At 46.7% G+C, this 24,909-nt stretch overlaps 1 protein-coding gene across 6 annotated transcripts in view; it reads right to left on the bottom strand.

Moving 5' to 3' along the window:
* Positions 1-4,777: 4,777 nt before the first annotated feature.
* The window catches only part of ksr1a (kinase suppressor of ras 1a), a 46,716-nt gene continuing 26,584 nt past the window's right edge, over positions 4,778-24,909 (bottom strand). Inside the window, exons 3-22 of one of the 6 annotated variants that reach the window (XM_014196741.2) lie at positions 17,311-17,458; positions 16,573-17,068; positions 13,938-14,125; positions 12,471-12,540; positions 12,265-12,348; positions 12,049-12,110; positions 11,548-11,657; positions 11,258-11,420; positions 10,788-10,829; positions 10,336-10,384; positions 10,181-10,238; positions 9,784-10,053; positions 9,436-9,632; positions 9,224-9,320; positions 8,967-9,100; positions 8,718-8,849; positions 8,449-8,584; positions 7,654-7,787; positions 7,244-7,252; positions 4,778-6,518 (exon numbers count right to left, since the gene is read on the bottom strand). In XM_014196741.2, coding sequence (XP_014052216.1) covers positions 7,246-7,252; positions 7,654-7,787; positions 8,449-8,584; positions 8,718-8,849; positions 8,967-9,100; positions 9,224-9,320; positions 9,436-9,632; positions 9,784-10,053; positions 10,181-10,238; positions 10,336-10,384; positions 10,788-10,829; positions 11,258-11,420; positions 11,548-11,657; positions 12,049-12,110; positions 12,265-12,348; positions 12,471-12,540; positions 13,938-14,125; positions 16,573-17,068; positions 17,311-17,458 — 2,577 coding nt within the window. In that variant the 3' untranslated portion in view covers positions 4,778-6,518; positions 7,244-7,245. Of the gene's footprint in view, positions 7,788-8,448; positions 8,585-8,717; positions 8,850-8,966; positions 9,101-9,223; positions 9,321-9,435; positions 9,633-9,783; positions 10,054-10,180; positions 10,239-10,335; positions 10,385-10,787; positions 10,830-11,257; positions 11,421-11,547; positions 11,658-12,048; positions 12,111-12,264; positions 12,349-12,470; positions 12,541-13,937; positions 14,126-16,572; positions 17,069-17,310; positions 17,459-24,909 lie in introns of all 6 variants that reach the window. The other 5 variants (XR_001328393.2, XM_045717021.1, XM_014196742.2 and 2 more) reach the window with 5 other exon arrangements.

Below are 24,909 nucleotides of genomic sequence, written 5' to 3'. Positions count from 1 at the left end.
TGAGGTCTTCTCGAAAACGGGACAAATAATTACTGAGAGAAGAAACTGCATCAGCCCCTCAAAAGTGAAGCAGCTTGCATTTCTGAATGCAAATCTCTCATAAAAGCAAAATATGGTCAGCATTGCCGTGTGCTGCTGATTATAACATGGCAATAAAGAAGAGAGAGAAAAGAGCGACCAGTTTAATGTTTTAAGTGGAATGCTGCAGTTTTGCACATTGTTATTTATTTTTCTTTGATATTGTCACGCCCTGACCTTAGAGAGACGTTTTATTTCCTCTAGTTTTGGTTAGGTCAGGGTGTGATGTGGGGGAGGGCAATCTAGTTTTCGTATTTCTTTGTTTTGGCCGGGTATGGTTCCCAATCAGAGTCAGCTGTCTATCGATGTCTCTGATTGGGAATCATACTTAGGCAGCCTTTTCCCCACCTGTGTTTGTGGGTAATTATTATTTCTATGAGTGTTGTATGCACCACAGTTGCGTCACGTTTATTTCTGTTTACCTGTTTATTGTTTTGTTCGGTTATCTTCGAATAAAGTATGTGGAATTACCGGCACGCTGCGCCTTGGCTGATTTATGACAGGGAGTTTGAGGACAGTGAACGTGATAGAATTACCCACCACAAGAAGGCCAAGCAGCGTGCGCTTACTGGGAAGACGAGCTGGACCGGGGAGAATCAACAACGAGGCAAGCACGAGAGGCAGCCCACCATTTTTTGGGGGCGGGGGCACATGGGGAGATTGGCTAAGTCAGGGTTCAGACCTGAGCCAACTCCCCGTGCTTACCGTGGGGATCAGGTGAACAGCCATCCTGCGCCAGTTCTACGCACTGTGTCGCCAGTGCGCCTGCACAGCCCCGTTCGTCCTGTGCCAGCGCCCCGCACTTGCCGGGCTAAAGTAAGCATCCAGCCAGGACGGGTTCTGCCAGCCCTAAGCTCCAGACCTCCAGTGCGCCTCCACGGCCCAGTATACACTGTGCCTGCTCTGCGCACCCGGTCTCCAGTGCGTCTCCCCAGTCTGGTGAGACCTGTTCCAGCTCCACGTAAGAAGCCTCCAGTGATGATCCATGGCACGGCGCCTCCAGCGACATCCCCCAGTCCGGAGCCTCCAGCGACATCACCCAGTCCGGAGCCTCCAGTGACATCCCCCAGTCCGGAGCCTCCGGCGGCGGTCCCCAGTCCAGAGCCTCCGGCGGCGATCCGCAGTCCAGAACCTCCGGCGATGATCCACGGTCCGGTTCCTTCTCCGACGATCCACGGTCCAAGCGGGGGCTACGCCCCGAACCGGAGCCGCCACCATGGGTAGATGCCCACCCGGACCCTCCCCTATAGGTTCAAGGATCCCATCTGGGCTGGCTCCCAACCAAGGATCCCATCTGGGCTTGCTCCCAACCAAGGATCCCATCCTGGGCTGGCTCCCAACCAAGGATCCCATCTGGGCTGGCTCCCAACCAAGGATCCCATCTGGGCTGGCTCCCAACCAAGGATTCCATCTGGGCTGGCTCCCAACCAAGGATCCCATCTGGGCTAGCTCCCAACCAAGGATCCCATCTGGGCTGGCTCCCAACCAAGGATCCCATCTGGGCTAGCTCCCAACCAAGGATGGTCAGGGTGCACCACCAGGCCTCTGTTCTCCACAACATGCCCTCTGCTCTCCAGGAGTGTGATGACATTGACCTCATTTTCTTTGCCATGCTTTGTTGCTGTATTGCCAGTGAAGGTTGGGTACAAATGCTCATTTACACATTTTTGGGGGATCTGTGGTGTTTCGTTTGGGGACTCGTTTCACTGTGCTGGCTGTTAGACACAGCTTCCTAGCATCATGCCATAGCTGTGAAGCACTTGCTTGTACGGGGGATCATTTGATGTAGGCCTCATAAAACATTGGGCACTTCCTACAGGTTAGTGTTGTGCTGTGTTCAGTGTGACACAGTGTGTTTGTGTGGGCTGAATCATGTTGGCTTAGGCCTGACTTGCTGCTGCTGTCTACATCTGCTCTGTAACTTAGCTAAAGAACACCATTTGTCTGGAGATGAAATAGTGGGGCCATTACTGAGAAGTTGATGTGGCTTGTGAACTCTGCGTGGTTCCTGAAAAGTCGGGGGGAGGTTGTGGAATCGTCCCGTGATAACGTTGATGGGCCTGGATATGTGTGGTGGGGTCTGTGGTGTTTAAAATTAATGTGTTTCGCCTTCCTCAGTCCTACATTCTTCCTCACACCGGAGTTCCACTTCTTTGCACATCAGTGCATGCCATTCCTGTTTCGCCTTGCCCGATTGCACTCTCAACCTACATTGAAGAAAATATTTTTAGTTATTATCTAACCCAGTGTTTCCCAAACCTCTCCTGGAGTACCCGTTGTCCTGCACTTTGTCATTTTTGGTCGTTACTTTATTGACCTTCCACAGAATTGCTGCAGCATGACTACAAGAGCGTCCTGGCCCTGCAATACATAAGCAACCCGCTGTCTGTGTGACACCTGTCGTTGATGCAAGTACCCACGCCTTGTGATGAGATGCACGCAGGCTCTGACTCGGCTCTGTCTGCTTTTAGGTAGACAAGGTTGTCTCCAACATCCTTCAACAACACCCGACCGACTTTGTTACTGTGTAGGTATTGGTACGCCTCCAAACATTTTAAGTTGCTCATCGCCTGCTACGGATTCAACAAAGTAAGTAAATACACTACCGTACGTGATACGAGGTCACTTCTTCACGTCATCTTCCCAACCATCAATTACGGAGGGTAAAGGTAGGCTAATATTACCATTTTTGTTCTCCATCAGGTTGTGTTCCCACATCATTATTAGTTTGGCAAGCTCTTCATGAATGAATGAAGAAACCGTTTGTTTATGTCAAACCGAAAATAACGTCCATAAATCGCGCAAGGCATCATGGGACACGGGAAACTCGTGGATAGCCAGTGATGAGAAACAGATCCTTCCACTGTAAACTAGCTGATAAACTTTATGATTCAGTAATAACAATTTTCAAAGACAAACCCGTTACATTGTGAAGGTCCATACTCTGCAAGTTCCTTTAAAGTTCCTTTAAACTGTGAAATGTGGTTGAAAGGAGGAGCTAGGGAAATTGGCTGGTAAAATCAGCATATTAAAGAATGCGGTAAGTTAGCGTGTAGGCAGTGGCGGTTCTAGCTTGTATGGCTCCCTGGGCGAACATATAGCCAATGTTAAGTAAGCTAGTTGGACAGAAAACAAAATATAGTCACCCCATGTGTAATAACATAGCAAGCAACATACCCTATTTCATTACGTGCATAATATTAATATTATTGCTTTATCGTAATTACCTCGCCACTATGGCCTATTTTATTGCCTTACCTCCCTTATCTTACCTCATTTGCACACACTAACGTTATATATCCTTTTTTCTACTGTATTATTGACTGTATGTTTGTTTATTCCATGTGTAACTGTGTTGTTGTATGTGTCGAACTACTTTGCTTTATCTTGGCCAGGTCGCAGTTGTAAATGAGAACTTGTTCTCAACTAGCCTACCTGATTAAATAAATCAATAAAATTAAAAAATTAAATAATAATACTCATAAAGAGATGACATAGCTGCATACCTTTTATCTTTTGCACATTTCTCTTCTTTACTCTTTTTCCTAAACTGGGCACCTGATAGCTTAGACCTTTTCTTATCCATTTGTGTTGATTTGGCACTCGAGCATCAATACATTACCCATCCCCCAACACTGTCAACCAAGAGTCAAGACTAAACCAATTCACCTTGTTGGTGTGTAGACTGGTTTTATATTATTCTTAACCATTTCACACAAACCAGAAAAAAATTCAACAATATGTCTGTGAACCTATATATTTACAGTATTATGAATGAATTGTGGTTTATTTGGTAGCATTTCGAAGTGTGACTGATTTTACTAATTGCATTAGTACTGTACAAAGTTAGAGGTGTGCTATTTGATAGATTCCCCCGCCTCCCCTACCTCGGGGTTCCAGTGGGGAGACCTGAGGTCAACCTACCCCCACCCCCCTCGTACTTCTGAGTGGGAGACCTTCTTGCCTAGCTCACAAACTAGAATCAGGGCGCCCACTCCGACAAGGTTAATTGACCAACAGTCCCACACGGTGACATATCATTGATGTGACGTGCAAATGAGCGATAGAAAACCGATCGCGCAAATGTCACCGTTCCAATTTTTTTTGTGTGGGCGCCCCGTGCCGCCCCCGGCAAGATGCCTATACCTAAATCTGCCACTGTGTGTACTTGTATATTTAGCAGCTCTGGGCGTTAATTTGACGTGTGCAGGGCCGCTTACAGCCGTTTATTTAGCACGTTAGACCCCCTGCAAGCACATTTGCACGCGCTTATTTGATGCGGGTAGGCGTTAACTTAGTACGTGAACACGTTAACTTCGCGCCTGCACCGGCTTACTTTACACTCTTAGCATTAAAAAGATCGCGATTTGACCACGTTCTTTTTGACCCAAACGGCGTTCCATACATTTGACACCTAACATCTTTTTGGACAGCCCTGGGCCTCTTCGTCTAACGAGCCCACAAGGGATAGCTACAAACTAAAACAAAATGAAAAAGTAATTTGAATAAAATATACTACACTAGTCTCTAGATATGTTAATTCATTTAGATATTTGTTTTTAATGGCCTTACTCCCCATCATATCTTTTGAACATATGGCATGGGCACAGAGTGACCAGTGGCAGTAACTAAATATAACTGACTGTAAAAGCCCATAACATAACTGAAATACTTTATTAAATTCGGCTCAAACAAATTATGACATAACAAGCTTCATTTTATTCTTTCAAGGATGAAAACAGAAACTGTGTTCACAGAATGGTAGCCACATGCAATACAAAAATATGAATTTTTACATGACATAAAAAACATGAATTGACCCATTCAAAAAGAAATGTACAGTATTTTTACAGTATTTTGTACATGAAAAAATATAAAGATATATACATCTGTAATAGGGGAGCAGTACCTATTTCAAAATGTGATGTATTGTACATATAAAATGTTTGTACAAATATTAAAAGAGTTAATTAGCTGTACATTAAATAATGTATCTACATGTATATCTTACATACCATTGATATCATCAATACATTTACTGCAGTCTTTCACTAAATCAACCCTATATATTTCAATACAATACACTCACTTACACTCACAAACACACACAAATACAAGCACACCAACTGAAGCTGGCCATCACTAACGGAATACAGACAAGCGCGCACATGTGGTCATGTTTAAGGAGTAAATTATAGGACACCTTTGTGCCAGGTTTCTGTTCTATTTTTTGGGCGCTGTAAATTAATCTACTATACTACTTGACTTGATCTAGCTCTCCACAGCGCTCCCAGGCTGAGAGAAGGCATCCCTGCTTCTCCGTGGCTCCCTCTTATGCATTTTAATAATCAGGGCACTCGCTTCATTATCAAATACCTTCAGTCCTAAATAACCAACATGATTCCATTCCCAGTGTGTAGTGAGCTGAGAGGAAGATCACATTGCATGCTGACACCTCTTAGGCTGTGGTTTCAACATATTCATTCTTCATTTATGCAATGAGCTGTTTTCAAATGTATGGTTTCATCAGCTTCTACTCAGACAAGCAACACAGAGACATGAGTCAATTCAATCATGCTCTCGCAACTCCTGAGACCTTAGTCCTTTCAAACTTCACGGAACAAAAAAATAAACACTGAAAATGATTTCTCAAAATAGGAACCAACAACTAAAGGTAAAAGTTTGTATCTTATCATTTTTTCTCCTGTTGAAATAATGTGTACAGGTCGTGTGCAGGAGGCAGACAGAGGGCAGCACGGTGACGGTGTCGCAGCGCATGCCACTGAAAAACTGCAGAGAGTTGAAGGGTAAGAGTCAAGAGGCAGTTGGATTACATCACTCAAGCAGCCCGAAGCTTCTAGACCACAATGAGAAAAGAGGAAGGAGTGAATGCAGTGGTCCATTGAGGATAGGAGTTACAACCATTGTTTTGGTCCAGCAAGTGTCTGGGTCGCATCGTCTGGGAGCCCCCAGTAGGAAGAACCACATCACAGCAGCACAGAGAGGAGGGAGAGCAGGGCAGGCTGCAGACGGAGCAGAGCACAGCAGAGCAGCCGTCAGCCACCGGGTTCATACCAGAGCACACCGGTCAGTCTCAGAACAGACACCACAAGCCAGTTATTCACAAGCCTCAGATAGTCCAAAAAGCAACAGTAGAAAAAAAATGAAGGCAATATGTTTTGAGACGAAGGAAGGAAAGTTGAGGGGAGGTAGCGAAGCACTACCCGCGGCCTCCTCAGTCCAGCACCCTCCTCTCCCACACAACCAAACACTACAGTTTAATAGACATGGAAGATCAGGCTGTGGGTTAGTGGAAGCAGTGTCTGTGTCAGGCAGAGTCAATGCTTTGATCAATCCTAAGAGTTAAGGATTTCAGGAGCATGCAAGGCAGACCCAGGCTTTGTTTTGCATTGCTTATATTTCATAGTGACAGCTACAACCTATATTAGGAAGAGAGAAAACAGAAAGAGAGAGAACAAATGAAACATGGAGGTTAGAGACTGTTAATGAAAATATAATAACAGGTTAAAATTAAGAGAATGATTTGAGAAGAAGACCAGTGGAGTAGAAGAGACAGGTAAATACTTCAACATGAAACAAGGGCCCAGATTTCTGCACCACACGAATCTCAAATGAGCCTTCTCATCACAAAAACCTCTTTCAGGATTTACAAGCCCATGCAGTGTCTCAACAGACCATTGCAAACCCCATGCAAGCTGGTAAGCGCTTCTCTTCCCATTCAAGCTCTGGCATGCTATGCGGGCACAATTTGTTGGGGCATCAGTGGCATCATTACTGATAGTGTTGGCAAAGCACAGCTTGTTTGAAAACAAACATAAGACCAGTAGCTAGCTCCACTAGCAGAGAGTTGTTGAACTGGTAGGGGCTGTTACTGGACAAGTAGTTCATGTGTAGAGAAGACTCCACCCATGAGCCTTTGAGTGACAGACGTGCAGTATGTAGTGAATGAGGAAGTTACAGAGAGCGAGCAGGAGAGAGATGGCAGGAGATGAGTGAAGGTGGAGAGACAAATCTGGACCAGGTACTGTACACCTAACATATGAGAAGAAAGGGGTGGGGAGGTGTATGGGTACAGAGCAGGTCAGGAAAAAGTCCAGGAAAGGGAGGGACAAAACAATGCTTTTAAACAGAAAAGTGCACTCACAGTCACATCCTGGAGGAGAAAGTTTGGGAAACAGAAGATAAAACAGAAAATTCCCTTAGCGTCACATATAATGGTTCATTTCTAAATGCTTCACCACTAGAAACCACTGTCACTCATATTACAGTGGTCAACGTTTCTGTAATGGGCCATCAAGAGGGTATGTGGCTCATGACTATAAACTACTACCAAGAGTCAACTCAGTCATCCCCTGCCTAGTCCCCATCAGTGACATCAGTGGCCCTAATACCGCACAGCAATCTGGGGGTCATCCTTTACATGCCTTCAGCTGAACCCCTTTGTTTCATACACAAGTCCATTCCAGATGAGTCAGAACCCAGTCAGGGGTCAGAGTGCATGGCAGGGCGGGCAGGCATGTCCTACTCCCATACCTCCACCTCTAGGATACGTACTCTGCAGACTTCCAGAAGTGTCCAGGGTGGGACAGTCTCCGGTTGAGTTTGGGCAGCTTCTCCAGCATGTCTGCCAGTTGGGTGAAGGTGGGCCGCTCCCTCAGGTCGTAGGCCCAGCAGGCAGACAGGATTTCCTGCACAGACAGGAAGGATTAACGTCATCACTTCATGCCAACACAATGCAGAGATGTATCCTGTAGTCAGCTATAATTTCTTCTCTACTCTATCAAGGTCATCCTTTAAAAACATAGCATGAGCAAATACCCTCACTTACCCTGCTAGGATTAAGAAAGATGCAATTCCCCCCAAAAAAGTATGTGCATAGATTTCTGCATGATTCCACCACAATGTGATCTGGCACCAGAGCATGTGAGCGGAGATGAGCGGTTGGAAATCCCGCTCATGCTTTCGGGATATGTGTCTTTTCAGATTCCACAATGATTATTTAGTTGTGGACACTACATCACCACACTCCCTCTCTTGCTCTAGGTCCTCATCTTTGTAAGTCACCTTGATTTAGCACCTGTGTGTTTTATATCAGTTTCTTTATGAAAATATTTAGTTAACTACATGACAGTAGCTAAAGCAAGGGGCTATAGAAGCACACAAGTAGACTACAAATGCATGCTGGGCCGGGCATGTCCTGAGCTCCTGAAGTGAGCACTACTGGAGCGAAATTGTGGCGGGCGAGAAGGCCTACGCTCCAGCCTTTGTGAATCTCGCGCCGGGCTCCAGTCAAATTGGGCATGCTCCACTCCAGCTCCTCTCACATAAGTGCTTCCCCCCTCCACACACCGTGACCTCCTTGCCCAGGTTGATCTCTGCCAGGACCTTCTTGATGCCCTCGCCGCTCCCCACCTGCCAGATGGTAGCCTCCACAGGCTGGTTGGTGATAGGCCAGTCCCTGGCCTGGAGCTCGTACCAAATGGTGCTACAAGGGGGCAACCAGCAATATGGTCATTCCCCAGAGCCAGTTAACTGTAAAGTGAAGCGGTCTCAAAGAGAAACTATTCTGCTATTAATGATAAAGAAAAGGTACTTCGGAATCTGCTTAGAGAGCGTACCCAAAGGCGTAGACGTCTGCAGCGTTGGAGAAGGGCAGGCGGTCCTCGTTGTTTCCAGGGCTCATCCTGCGTACGATCTCTGGCGCCAAGTAACAGATCCAGCCATGTGGAAGCTTCAGCTCGTTGTCTCGCCTGTGAGTGAAAACACACGCACACACACAATAAGAAGCACTGTTAGAAGAACACAGACCCACAGAGCATCCACCAGCTGAGATGATAGCTGTAGGAACCAATATGCAGAGTCCTTACCTCCCCTCCTGAACCACTCCAGAGATCCCAAACAGGCCAAAGTCTGTAATAATCACTTTATTGGTGTCATGAAAGACGTTCTTTGACTTCAAGTCCTTGTGGACAATGCCTTTGGCATGCAGGTAGCCCATTCCCTGTGTGGATTAAAGTAAGGAAATAAGGACATACAGTAAATATATATTACACATACTGCATATGTCAACATTACCCATCCACCCGTACAAATCTGAAAGGACCGAACAGGAATAGAAGTTCACCTTTACAATTTCTTGAGCGATTTGCCTCGTCTTGTTTATATCCAGTGTGTTTTTGGTGTCCCGAACCACAGAGTATAGTGTCCTCCCTTTACAGAAACTGGAGAGAAACATTTGAATGAACAAATGGAACTGAACAAGTAAACAACAGCTATGGTGGACTGAATATACCAAAGAGATATTCATTTGGGATGTAAGTTAGCCCCTCCTCCTACCTGGTGATGATAGCGAGGTGGGGCGGAGCCATGCAGGCCCCCATGAAGAGGACCACGTTCTCGTGGCGGGTCTGTCTGTAGTTCATCACCTCCTTCTTAAACAGCTTCAGGTGGTCCTGGTTGTTCCCATCTATCTCCAGCAGCCGGATGGCCACCTCGCCATGCCAACGCCCCTTATGCACCTTGCCCCAACGGCCCTGGAGTGAAGGAGGGAGTGATTTAATGACACTTTCAGAAACACACATTCAATGGGTTGGAATAGAAAACACTGATAGTTTCATGCATATGTAGCTCGATCATTGAAAAGGTTATCTCCAGTGAAAACAGTGTGTTCTATTGCTCTCTCACCTTCCCAATGAGCTCTCCCAGGTCCAGCTGTTCGAAGGGAATGTCCCACTCCTGCAGGTAGACGCTGGTCTGGCTGGCCTTACGGGAGATGGGGCCTTTCCAGCGACCACCCCGTGAGCTGGGCAGGTCATCCAACTCATCACCATCACACTCACCGTCCGAACCCCCATTCATCCCACTCCCATCGTCATCTTCCTCATCATCCTCCTCCTCCTCTACTGGGTCTGGGTCTATCTCAGGTTCAACCTCCTCCTCCTCATCCTCTTCCTCCTGTAGGACATTCATGCATGGCCAATGTTTTTGGTTTTGGGCATGTGTCTGCACATATGTTACAGTTACTCTGCACACGCACACACACACACACACACACACACACACACACACACACAGTTTCTACCTCTCCGTCCTCATCCTCAGCCAGTTCAGCGTGCATGTCATCTGCTGGTTCAGTCTCACTGTTGGGACGGGTCAAACCACAGTCACAACGTCAGTGTTCTGAGTGTTGCACCATTAAAACACTATTGATAAATGAAATAGACAGGCGAGCCTTACACTGTGTCCTGGAGGGCTTCAGAGTGCAAAGTAGTGGAACTGGACACATCTGGGAGAAAATAATACAAGTATTCAGTATGCAATAAAACTATTTTTGCTCTTAAAGTCAAACTTGCATCCCTCATGTAGTTTCTTTGCCCACTTATATTGGCCCTTTGCCATAGCAATGTGTTGACAACCACCACCACCACAATATGATAGGACATGCAATTCTGAAACTCCCCAGCAGGTGGCACAGAGACCCATCTCCACATGAGATAATGCAGTCTAAATATCACACAGCACAATACATTGTTCCAAGGCATTCACAAATGCACAACTTGGTCATATAATCCACTAAACCCGTGAGTACATGCTGGAGATAGACACAGCTGACAGGGTTGGTTGTGGCTGAGGATGTGGGCAGGAGTGAGCGTCACCCAACAGTGTCTGGGACTATACCATAAACTCACCAGGGAAGATAAACTGCTGTCTGTGCTGAAAGTAGCAGGCAGCTTAGGGAAAAGAGAGGGAAGAACCAACAAGCATGGAGAGGAGAGAAGGACTCTGGGTTAGAGTAGCCATTAAAACAACCCTAGTCACACCCACCCACCCACCCACCCACCGGAGTTCCTCTGTGTTAGTGGTATTAATGAAGAGAGGGAGAGAGAGGGAGGTCGACCACGGCTGCCCGGCCATTCCATTCCAAGTCAAGCATTCACTAAACAGAAAATGTGACTCAGGGAAACATTCTGTGTAATGAAGAACACAATGCAAGCACACACCTTGATAGTGGGAGAATGCTGGCTTAACTGTGTGCAGTGGACATGCTTGTGTGGTTGTTTATATATCCGTGTGTGTGTATATTCATGTGTGTGTTTGTGTGTGAGAGCGGTGATTGTGTGTATTTGTATACGTGTGTGAGTGATGGTCAGGGACCTACCTGGGAAGTGGAAGCGGTTTTCCCGGTGGCCCTTGGGCGAGGGGTTGGGGGGCGGTGTGGCACTGGGAGGGTTCTGGAAGGGAGCGGGGGAGGAGGGTGTGGAGGAGGTGGTGGAGGATGGGTTACTGCTGGAGTCCAACTGGTTCAGCACAGGAGGGTGATCCTGAGAGAAGGAGAACAAATACACACTGATCAAAGTCAATAACACACTTGTCTGTCCTAACAGCATCATGCACATGACTATCATCAAAGCTGTGATGTAATATCTAAGCAGGTGTGATTGGTTGTACCTTTTTGGTGATGGCCTTTGGTAGTGTGCCAAACTGTGGTGCATCTAATGGCCGGTCCACAGGGTTGTTGATGTCAGACGGCACAGACTCAGTCCTCCGGATTTTGGTGACTGGAAAGAAGAGATTGGGATCATAACCCTCATACTTGTTGAATCTATGTAGGCCCTTTAATATAAACTACAGATGAACATTTAGCAGGTTGACGTTTATTGGGATGAGTCTTGTCCTGGAGGTAGAACTGAGTGATTTTCTGTTAGATGTGCCAGCTGCAAAGTCAAAATTGTCTATATTGTAAAGATTTATGAAAACAAAATTGAGCTTTTTTGTTCTTAATTTAAGGTTAGAGGTAGGCATTATTGTTATCATTGCAGTTAAGGTTAGGTTTAAAATCAGATTTTATGACTTTGTGCCAGTTAGTGACCCCTCTGCAGAGCTGCCTCCAGTACATGAGTCATCCCAATAAATACTAACCTGCGAAAATGTGTGGTGTGGAAGGCTTACTTGGCAGAAAGGAGATTCTGCAGGAGGGAGATTCTTTAGTACACTTATTATGGCACTTTAACCTGCAGACAGGAAACAACCAATCAGAGAACAGCACAGAAAAACGAACCACCAAAAGAGGATGAAGTTGTATTTTACTGCATTGTACAGACACTCAACCTAACTCCAGAACATTTCAGAGAGCCTCCCCCTCCCTATCCTCCTCTCTTCACTCACCTGCAGTGTTTACACTTCACCCCAAACATCATGTTCTTCTGACACACCTGACACGTCTGGGACAGCCACGACTTGGTGGAAAACCTGCACACAGAATCATCAATTGCTTAAACCATCAATAGTGTTTTGCTATATCTACTGCAGATTGAAAGTATATTTCATATTTTCATCATGGCAGTCTGAGGCTTAAAGGTGTAGTCAGCAACCTGTGGGTGACGGCCAGGCCTATGTCTCTCCTCACTGCCTGTGGGGAGCCGCGGCGCAACCCCATGTTATCTGGAGAGAGACAGAGATGTCAAACACTAGGAGTCAAACGGAAACCTGGCAGAGGAGGATGTGTTTAAAATTGAGTATTAGCACAAAAACTGCACATGTTCTATGAAGTTTAGAGGCTAGTATCAAAACGAAATGAGTGGTACTCAGGGAAATGCTCAATTCTGGTTCTTTTCCCAAACTTCCAACATTTCCAGAAATCCTGGTTGGAAGACTCCTGGAAGTTCCCAGAATTGTTCAACCCCACCAGTATGTGCCAAAACCAATGAAAAACATTTACTGTTCATTTTACAAGTTAGAACAAATTTAAGTGAGACCTATTGACGTTGGTCGGTAGGTGAATCTCCTACACATAAATCATTCTGGAAAGATACGGACGCAAAAGCACACACACTGTCAACACACACTCACACGGTCAACAGACACACACTCACACGGTCAACAGACACACACTCAACACACACACGCTCAACATACACTCACATGCTCAACACACACACTCAACACATGCTCACACTCTCAACACACGCTCAACACACGCTCAACACACGCACACACACTCGCTCAACACACACACTCAACACACTCTCGCACTCTCAACACACACACACACACACACACGCTCAACACACACTCACACGCTCAACACACTCGCTCACACGCTCAACACACTCGCTCACACACTCGCTCAACACACACACACACACACACACACACACACACACACACACACACACACACACACACGCACAACACACACTCACATGCTCAACACACACTCACATGCTCAACACACACACACTCAACACATGCTCACACTCTCAACACACAACACACACACAACACACTCGCTCAACACACAACACACACACTCACTCACTCGCTCAACACATACGCTCAACACACACTCACACGCTCAACACACACACACTCGCTCAACACACACACTCACACTCAACACACAACACACATGCTCAACCCACACACACACTTGCTCGCTCAACACACACTCAACACACAATCACTCACTCAGTCAGTCACTCTCAAAGACACAAATTTGTGGGAGTATTAGATTTATCTCTAAGCTGTCAAATAAAGTGGAGGAGTAATGTCATCAATACAAGCGATGGGGTCAGAGAACTCTCCCCCACATCACAGCCCCGAGATGGAACAACCCCAGCAATCTACCGACTGAAACACACACTGCCTCTGAGCCAAACTGGGACGGCTACTGTGGCCCTCCAGCCAGTTACTGGAAAATAAATAATTTCTTTACAGAGAGCACACATAGACAAAGGGTCCATTCTATCAGAGTAGTTCACCATGCATTTACCAATCTACTCAAAGGAAGATTCCTTACATATAGCCTAAGTGGGGAAAGTAGACGTGTGTGAACTCACTCTTGAGGTGGGATGAATGCTCCTCCATCAGGGTAGGGGTGCCGGGTAGGGTGTAGGGGGCGGTGGCGGGGGCAGGGGTGGAAGCCCCGGGGGTGCGGGCAGACAGGTGGGGGGAACGGGAGGGTGAGTCCTCACAGCCATTCCCATTGATCTGAACGTTGAGGAACAACTTATTCTGCTTCGCACACCTGAGGGGAAAAAATAACACACTGGGACGTCAGTACAGTGGCACGCTGCTGCTCCCACACCCCCATCTCAACACAGTCAACACTAGATTACTCAATCACAATCCCAAATGGGCCACCATACAGATCACCAAAGACAATCATTTAATGGCTATCCTGTACCAGCCATGTTATGCAAGTGGCAGAGAGGAGAGGAGCGAGGCAGAGAGGCAGATAGGGAAGGAGGGAGACATTAACAGCAGGTCTTGGCACAGGGCACTCAGCCACAACTTCCACCACAGCAGAGCACAGGCCAAAGGGCTGAGCGTCCTCTGCCTGGCACTGGGTCAGGAATGCAGAGTGCTGATCAGGCAGCAGGCAGCCCCACTGCCTTCCTGCCTGCTCTCTCTGGGCTCTATACACAGTGGAAAAGGCCTGTGCCTCCCTATGCCCCCGGTCACACTCATCAGTGTCCTCACATGATAGGTCTGTGGTCATACGGTCTACTTCTATATAAAGTATATAGTCTATGTATGTATCATTAAGCTATATTATCAGTCCTGTTTAAATACTTCCATCTAGTCAGGTTCCATTCATTACGGCTGAGCTTTTCATCACTAATGCTACAGTGCCTTGCAACGATATTCACCCCCTTGGCATTATTTCCTACTTTGTTGCATTACCACCTGTAATTTAAATGGATTTTTATTTGGATTTCATGTAACAGACATACACAAAATAATCCAAATTGGTGAAGTGAAATTAAAAAAAGAAACTTGTTAAAAATAAATTCTAACGGAAAAGTGGTACGTCCATATGTAGTGGCCAGAAAAAAAGCCATTGCTTAAAGAAGAAAAGAAGCAAACACGTTTGGTGTTCACCAAAAGGCATGTGGAAGAGTCTCCAAACATATGGAAGAAGGTACTCTGGTTAGTTGAGACTAAAATTGAGCTTTTTGGCCGTCAAGGAAAACGCTATGTCTGGCGCAAATCCAACACCTCTCATCACCCCGAGAACACCATCTCCACAGTGAAGCATGGTGGTGGCAGCATCATGTGTGGGGATGTTTTTCATCGGCAGGGACTGGGAACTGGTCAGAATTGAAGGAATGATGGATGGCGCTAAATACAGGGAAAGTTTTGAGGGAAATCCGTTTCAGTCTTCCAGATATTTGAGACTGGGACGGAGGTTCACCTTCCAGCAGGACAATGACCCTAAGCATACTGCTAAAGCAACACTCGAGTGGTTTAAGGGGAAACATTTAAATGTTTTGGAATGGCCTAGTCAAAGCCCAGACCTCAATCCAACTGAGAATCTGTGTTATGACTTAAAGATTGCTGTACACCAGCGGAACCCATCCAACTTGAAGGAGCTGGAGCAGTTTTGCCTTGAAGAATGGGCAAAAAGCCTAGTGGCTAGATGTGCTAAGCTTATAGAGACATACCCCAAGAGACTTGCAGCTGTAATTGCTGCAAAAGGTGGCTCTACAAAGTATTGACTTTGGAGGGGTGAATAGTTATGCATGCTCAAGTTTTCTGTTTTCTTTTGTCTTATTTCTTGTTTCACGATAAAACATATTTTTCATCTTCAAAGTGGTAGGCATGTTGTGTAAATCAAATGATACAAACCCCCCCAAAATCTATTTTAATTCCAGGTTGTAAGGCAACAAAATAGGAAAAATGCCAAGGGGGGTGAATACTTTCGCAAGGCACTGTACATTTACAAATGAACAGGATATTATGGATATGTGTTAGTACTGTATGTGTATGTATGTCTGTGTGGGAAAAGTGTGTGTGTGTTTCTGTGTCTTGCCCTCTGAGAATCGTGCCTTAGAAATGACTCAATCTCAGGGAATCTGTGGGGGATTAGCTCTGGCCTTATACTGAACACATTAAGGCAGCAATGGGAAGGATGTGGTGTGTGTGTGTGTGTGTGTGTGTGTGTGTGTGTGTGTGTGTGTGTGTGTGTGTGTGTGTGTGTGTGTGTGTGTGTGTGAAAAGCCCTGTGCTTCAGTTGTAACATCATAATAAGGAAGGACAGAAGTGTGTCCCATATACAAACCGGTTCCAAGATTTTGAGCATTGTGGAAAACTGCCCAGACACTGGTCATGATGACCTCACATGCGTTGCCAAGCAAAATAATCTTTCACAAATCTCTTGTCGAGTGGGCCACTATGATTACTGTCAAATGGACTGGATCAGTTGAAATTCTGTGCCTCCAGCAACACTGTCAGACAGCATAACCCTAGGTCATGTGTGGCTCAGTTGGTAGAGCATGGTGTTTGCAACGCCAGGGTTGTGGGTTCGTTTCCCACGGGGGACCAGTACGGGGGGGGGGAGGAAATGTATGAAATGTATGCATTCACTACTGTAAGTCGCTCTGGATAAGAGCGTCTGCTAAATGACTAAAATGTAAATGTAAATAATGGACTGGAACTCTCACAAAGCATGGGGGGCAGGAAGTGACCTACTTGTTGGTGGGCGGCTCCTCGATGCGGTTCCCCAGCTGGGACTCGTGACTCTTGCTGCGGGTCAGGGTGATGTTGGGAAGGAGGTGCAGCACCTTGCGGGAGGGCGGCGGCGGGGTGCATGGGGGCTTCAGCCTGTGGCGCCTCTTGGAGGGCGGGGTGATGGGCGGGGTGGAGGTGTGGCCATAGAGTCGCCCCTGATGGGCGGCGGAGAGGGGGAAGGGGTCTGTGAAGGGGCTGTCAGCGTAAATGTACGACCCATGGGCCTCGGGACCGGGCATTGCAGACACGGAGCCGAACCTGGTTTGGGCACAGGCGGTGCAGGGGGTGGAGGGAGTGGATGGGGTGGTGGGGGGCCGAGCTAGGGGAGAGGGGCTGTGGGGGCGCATCGGACCCCCCATCCCCCCCATCAGCTGGTCGGCAGGCAGCAGCAGAGAGCCACTGTCTCGCCGGGTGGGCTCAGAGAACCAGAGTCCCCCATCCTCTCTCAGCTCCCCATCTGTAGGGGAGACACAGAACAGGGTAACAGACCACTACCACACGCCAATCAGTCTTCCAACCCTCAACCGAGTGTCTTCTGTCCTACAACATAACCTTACCCAGGGTGGCACCCTGTTGCTGCTGACGGGGCTAATAGAGCAGAAACAGCCGAGTCCAACAGTCAGTAAAACCCCACAGAGACCCCAGACTGACATGGCAGATCAGGCAGACTCTCCAGGGTACAGACAGACAGACACCCACCTGATTCAGTGGCACTCTTCAGGCAGGAGAGGGCAGCGGTGAGCCTGGCACACTCCTCTGAAGTGGAGCCCAGACTCCTCACGGTCTCCTGCACCTGAGAACCTGGCATCTGCAGCAAGGCATCCAGGGACAGTTTCACGGGCACTGCCTGGAGAGAGGAGAAGAAAGAGACAAGGTCGGGGGGGGGGGGGGTGAGTTATTAGTACGTCCACACAGTATCCAGTCACACCTCTCCATACAGTACAACATGTGACAGAGAAACATACAAACCGTATACATCTTACACGAGTATGCTAGAATCCAACTCGCCTATGCTAGACACAAAGGTGATCATTGTTCATTCTCATAAACCAAAGCCAGCCAGCCAGCCAGCCAGCCCATATGTGTAACTCCAGTTATGTCCACAGAGCAGGACAGTCCAGGCCAGAACAAGCCAGGCCAGGCAAGGAGCAGAGACCAGTAAGTACTGACTGACTGGCCAAAGCCCCCTGGAGCCTCCCACCCAGACAAGAGGCCAGACAACAAGCTGCACGAGGAGGAAGACACAGAAACTCAATTGTGCTATTTTATTGCATTTTGTGTAACTTATTTTTTTACTTATTGTGTACATAATGTTGCTGCTACCGTCTCTTATGAGCAAAAATAACTTCTGGACATCAGAAAAGCGATTACTCACCGCGGACCGGAAGAAACTTTTTCCTTTAACAAGTCCGGCGTGTCCGACGAAAAGGATATCCTGCTTTCACTGGAACAGGCCCAGATCCATGCCTTTCGCGTTAAGAAAAGACGCCGAAAAACGGGCTGCAGATCAGGCATCCTTCTGAAAATCCGGAGGCGAGCGAGTAAACTCCCACTGCCTTCCATTCTTCTCGCTAATGTGCAATCATTGGACAATAAAATGGATGACCTACGATTAAGATTATCCTACCAACGGGACATTAAAAACTGTAACATCTTATGTTTCACCGAGACGTGGCTGAACGAAGATACGGACAACATAGAGCTAGCGGGATTTTCCATGGACCGGCAGAACAGAGACGCTACCTCTGGTAAGACGAGGGGTGGGGGTGTGTGTCTTTTTGTCAATAACAGCTGGTGCGCGATGTCTAATATTAACCTGTTGGGGCTAGGGGGCAGTATTTTCACGGCAGGATAAAAAAAACGTACCCGATTTAATCTGGTTACTAATCCTACCCAGTAACTAGAATATGCATATACTTATTCTATATGCATAGAAAACACCCTAAAGTTTCTAAAACTGTTTGAATGGTGTCTGTGAGTATAACAGAACTCATTTGGCAGGCAAAACCCTGAGACATTTTCTGACAGGAAGTGGATACCTGATGTGTTGAATTACCTTTAAGCCTATGCCATTGAAACACACAGGGGTTGATTAATGTTTTGGCACTTCCTATTGCTTCCACTAGATGTCACCAGCCTTTACAAAGTGTTTTGAGTCTTTTACTGTGAGATCTGACCGAACAAGAGCCTTGGAACGGTGATGGCCGATTAGACTCTGGCGCGCGAGTTCATGTTGGGTACCCTCGTTCCAATACGTTATAAAAGAGAATGCATTCGTCCACCTTGAATATTATTCATGTTCTGGTTAAAAAAGGCACTAATGATTTATGCTATACAACGTTTGACATGTTTGAACGAACGTAAATATATTTTTTCCCCTCGTTCATGACGAGAAGTGCGGCTGGCTTAGATCATGTGCTAACAACACGGAGCTTTTTGGACATAAATGATGAGCTTTTTTTGAACAAAACTACATTCGTTATGGACCTGGGATTCCTGGAAGTGACATCTGATGAAGAGAATCAAAGGTAATGGATTATTTACATAGTATTTTCGATTTTAGATCTCTCCAACATGGCCGTTTGTCTGTATAGCAACGCGTATTTTTCTGGGCGCAGTGCTCAGATTATTGCAAAGTGTGATTTCCCAGTAAGGTTATTTTTAAATCTGGCAAGTTGATTGCGTTCAAGAGATGTAAATCTATAATTCTTTAAATGACAATATAATATTTTACCAATGTTTTCTAATTTTAATTATTTAATTTGTGGTGCTGACTTGACTGCCGGTTATTGGAGGGAAACGATTTCCTGAACATCAACGCCATAGTAAACCGCTGTTTTTGGATATAAATATGAACTTGATAGAACTAAAAATGCATGTATTGTCTAACATAATGTCCTAGGAGTGTCATCTGATGAAGATTGTTAAAGGTTAGTGCATCATTTTAGCTGGTTTTATGGTTTTGGTGACGCCTGTCTTTGAATTGACAAAACATTACACACAGCTATTGTCAATGTACTCTCCTAACATAATCTAACTTTATGCTTTCGCCGTAAAACCTTTTTGAAATCGGACAACGTGGTTAGATTAAGGAGATGTTTATCTTTCAAAGGGTGTAAGATAGTTGTATGTTTGAAAAATTTGAATTTTGACATTTATTTGGTTTCAAATTTGCCGCTCTTGAAATGCATCTGCTGTTGATAGGGTGCACCACGGGTGGCACGCTAGCGTCCCACATAGCCCCAAGACGTTAAAGAAGTCTCGAGGTATTGCTTGCCTGAGGTAGAGTACCTTATTTATTTTAATTTTTTTACCTTTATTTAACTAGGCAAGTCAGTTAAGAACAAATTCTTATTTTCAATGATGGCCTAGGGGCCTAGGGGCAGGGGCAGAACAACAGATATGTACATTGTCAGCTTGTACCTTTCGGTTACTAGTCTAACGCTCTAACCACTACGCTACCTGCCGCCCCGCACTAGGCACCTTATAATAAGATGTAGACCGCGTAGATCTACCAAGAGCATTCTCATCTGTACTATTCGTAGCCATCTAGTTACCACCACAAAACGATGCTGGCACTAAGACCGCTCTCAACCAACTCTATAAGGCCATAAGCAAAGAAGAAAATACTCACCCAGAAGCGGCGCTCCTAGTGGCCGGGGACTTTAATGCAGGTAAACTTAAATCCGTTTTTACCTCATTTCTACCAGCATGTCACATGTGCAACCAGGGGAAAAAAATCCTAGACCACCTTTACTCCACACACAGAGATGCATACAAAGCTCTCCCCTGCCCTTCATTTGGCAAATCAGACCATAATTATATCCTCCTGATTCCGGCTTACAAGCAAAAACTAAAGCAGGAAGTACCAGTGACTCGCGCAATACGGAAGTGGTCAGATGACACGGATGCTACACTACAGGACTGTTTTGCTAGCACAGACTGGAATATGTTCCAGGATTCTTCCGATGAAATTGAGGAATACACCACCTCAGTCATCAGCTTCATCAATAAGTGCATCGATGACGTCATCCCCACAGTGACTGTACGTACATATGCCAACCAGAAGCCGTGGATTACAGGCAACATCCGCATCAAGCTAAAGGCTAGAGCTGCCGCTGTCAAGGAGCGGGAGACTAATCTGGACACTTATAACAAATCCCGCTATGCCCTCAGACGAACCATCAAACAAGCAAAGCATCAATACAGGATTAAGATTGAATCCAACAACACCGGCTCTGACGCCTGTCGGATGTGGCAGGGCTTGAAAACTATTACGGACTACAAAGGGAAACCCAGATGCGAGCTGCCAACTGACGTGAGCCTACCAGACGAGCTAAATGCATTTAATGCTCGCTTCGAGGCAAGCAACACTGAAGCATGCACCAGAGCACCAGCTGTTCTGGATGACTGTGTAATAACGCTCTCGGTAGCCGATGTGAACAAAACCTTTAAACAGGTCAACATTCACAAAGCCACTGGGCCAGACGGATTACCAGGACGTGTTTTCAAAGCATGCGCAGACCAACTGTCAAGTGTCTTCACTGACATTTTCAACCTCTCCCTGACCGAGTCTGCGATACCTTCATGTTTTAAGCAGACCACCATAGTCCCTGTGCCCAAGGAAGTGAAGGTAACCTGCCTAAATGATTACCGCCCCGTGGCACTCATGTCTGTAGCCATGAGTGCTTTGAAAGGCTGGTCATGGGTCACATCAACAGAATCCTCCCGGACACCTAGACCACTCCAATTCACATACCGCCCCAACAGATCCACAGATGACGCAATCTCAATCGCACTCCACACTGCCCTTTCTCACCTGGACAAAAGGAACACCTATGTGAGAATGCTGTTCATTGACTACAGCTCAGTGTTCAACACCATAGTGCCCACAAAGCTCATCACTAGGCTAAAGACTCTGGGACTAAACACCTCCCTCTGCAACTGGATCCTGGACTTCCTGACGGGCCGCCCCCAGGTAGTAAGAGTAGGCAACAACACGTCTGCCACGCTGATCCTTAACACTGGGCCCCTCAGGGGTGTGTACTTAGCCCCCTCCTGTATTCCCTGTTCACCTCCCTGTATTCCGCTCCTGTATTCGTGGCCAAACACGACCCCAGCACCATCATTAAGTTTGCTGACGACACAAAAGTGCTAGGCCTGATCACCGACAATGATGAGACGGCCTATAGGGAGGTGGTCAGAGAATTGGCAGTGTGGTGTCAGGACAACAACCTCTCCCTCAGTGTGAGCAAGACTAAAGGAGCTGATCGTGGACTACAGGAAAAGGCGGGCCGAACAGGCCCCCATTAACATTGACGGGACTGTAGTGGAGCGGGTCGAGAGTTACAAGTTCCTTGGTGTCTACGTCACCAACGAACTATCATGGTCCAAACATACCAAGACAGTCATGAAGAGGGTACGACAAAACCTTTTCCCCCACAGGAGACTGAAAAGATTTGGCATGGGTCCCCAGATCCTCAAAAGGTTCTACAGCTGCACCATCGAGAGCATTCTGACCGTTTGCATCACCATGGTATGGCAACTGCTCGGCATCTGACCGTAAGGCGCATTAAAGGGTAGTGTGAACGGCCCAATACATCACTGGGGTCAAGCTTCCTGCCATCCAGGACCTATATACTAGGCAGTGTCAGAGGAAAGCCCATAAAATTGTCAGAGACTTCAGTCACCCAAGTTATAGACTGTTTTCTCTCCTACCGCACAGCAAGCGGTACCGGAGCGCCAAGTCTAGGACCAAAAGGCTCCTCAACAGCTTCTACCCCTAAGCCATAAGACTGCTGAACAAATCATAAAATCGCCCCCGGACAATTTACATTGACCCGTCCCCCGTCCCCCCCCCTCCCTTTTGTACACTAGCTGTTTGTTTGTTACCTGTGCATAGTCAGTTCGCCCCCACCTACATGTACAGATTGCCTCGACTGGCCTGTGCCCCCGCACACTGACTCGGTACCGGTGCCCCCTGTTTATAGCCTCCTTATTCTTATTGTGTTACTTTTATTATTACTTTTCATTTTAGTCTACTTGGTAAATATTTTCTTCTTCTTGAACTGCACTGTTGGTTAAGGGCTTGTAAGTAAGCATTTCACGGTAAAGTCTACACTTGTTGTATTCCGCGCATGTGCCAATTTTTTTTATTTGATTGAACTTCTTCCACATTTTGTTACGTTACATACAGCCTTATTCTAAAAATGATTAAATAGTATTTTTTCCCCCATCAATATACACACAATACACCATAATGACACAGCAAAAACAGGTTTTTATATAAAAAAACTACTTAAATATCACATTTACATTAGTATTCAGACCTTTTACTCAGTACTTTGTTGAAGCACCTTTGGCAGCGATTACAGCCTCGAATCTTCTTGAGTATGACGCTACAAGCTTGACACACCTGTATTTGGGGAGTTTCTCCCATTCTTCTCAGCAGATCCTCTCAAGTTCTGTCCGGTTGGATGGGGAGCGTCGCTGCAAAGCTATTTTCAGGTCCGGGCTCTGGCTTGGCCACTCAAGGACATTCAGAGACTTGTCCCGAAGCCACTCCTGTGTTGTCTTGGCTGTGTGCTTAGGATCATTGTCCTGTTGGAAGGTGAACCTTCATCCCAGTCTGAGGTCCTGAGCAATCTGGAGCAGGTTTTCATCAAGGATCTCTTTGTACATTGCTCTGTTCATCTTTTTTTTTGGGGGTCTGCCTGCTCCCCGTAAAGTTCTGATGTCAGCCTGGCTAGCCCAGGACAGGTGACTCACTGGCCAGGTCTAACCCTCACCTCACAGTTCAACACAGGTGTGATCACTGAGCCAAGAGGAGAGGAACACCTTGTCCACCCCCTACTGGCCTGAAGCATATTGTGTGGATGAGAATGAACCCTTTAACCTTAGAGCTGAAACCATTGTCTCACCATCCTCAACAAGCTGAGAAGATTTTTCTGGAAATACTGTATCTAAGGCAAGAACATACTCCAGAGAGGTTCCTTTTCGAGTAACAAAAAAACATTCAGTTGCTTACAGATATGTTCGACTATCGTTCCAGGTAACATGCAACGTGTAGAAGCAGGCTCACCCAGTTGGAAGGCTTACAGGAGGGCTGTCACAAGGAGGCTTTTTGCATCACTTGCAATTAAGCCCATAAAATACAGACCTGCAAGAAGCTCTCAACCTAATATCCACAGATCGGCTGGTTATGTAATATTATGTACATAATGAATACAAAGAGACAAGCTCCCTTCTTGGCTGAGTACACCCCCAAACAGTGAGCGTGCAGGCATGCAGCACTGGTGGATTCTGGGTCAGCTGTGCCTTCATGGTTCACACCATAGAGATCCTAGTATTGTAATTCCTAATTCTATGGTTCACACTGTCAGTGAGGTGGGTCACAGCACCCAGGATGTAGCAGCAAAACTGCTTCAATGGCTGACTGATGGGAGTTGTACTGTAACAGGAACTTGTTGGATGGAAGAGGACATCATAAAGCTCCACTATAAGCACAAAAGCACGCTGGCATCCCTGGTATTTAGTAGCCTGCATTTCTGTCCTATCCTGCTTGCCGTTTGTTCACAGGGCACAGACAGACCACTGGCCAATGAGTAAAAATAGAGCAAATGATGGAGGGAGAGCATGAGAGAGAGACAACATAAGAGAGATGAGAGAGACAACGTAAGAGAGATGAGAGAGACAACGTAAGAGAGATAAGAGAGAGAGCATCAGAGAGACAACATGAGAGAGAGAGACAACGTAAGAGAGATGAGAGAGAGAGCATCAGAGAGACAACATGAGAGAGAGACTGCACATTCTGTGGATTTGATGGTGCTGTATCTGGGGTCCATCCAGAGTGTGAGGAATGTGACAGGAGACTCTCAGCTAAAACAACACTGGTAAGTGGAGAACAGAGCACCACTCTGCCATGCCCTCTCCAGGCCTGGCCCCAGCCTAGCTAGTACATAATGCCTGGGGAGGCATGCAGATACAGTAAAGCAGCAGCCAACAGTGGTGTGGTTGAGAGCGGAGAGAGAGAGAGAGAGAGAGAGAGAGAGAGAGAGAGAGGAGATGTGTGTGAGAGAGAGAGAGAGAGGGGAGGACAGAGAGAGGGGGAGAGGGGGAGGACAGAGAGAGAGGGGAGAGGGGGAGGACAGAGGGGGAGGACAGAGGACAGAGAGAGAGGGGAGAGGGGGAGGACAGAGGGGGAGGACAGAGAGAGAGGACAGAGAGAGAGAGGACAGAGAGAGAGGACAGAGAGAGAGAGGACACAGAGAGAGAGAGGACAGAGAGAGAGAGAGAGAG

Source organism: Salmo salar, chromosome ssa04 (genome assembly GCF_905237065.1).
Source record: "Salmo salar chromosome ssa04, Ssal_v3.1, whole genome shotgun sequence".
Classification (NCBI taxonomy): Eukaryota; Metazoa; Chordata; class Actinopteri; order Salmoniformes; family Salmonidae; genus Salmo; species Salmo salar.
Note: the sequence above shows the minus strand (reverse complement) of the source record. Positions and strands in the feature narration are given on the sequence as shown.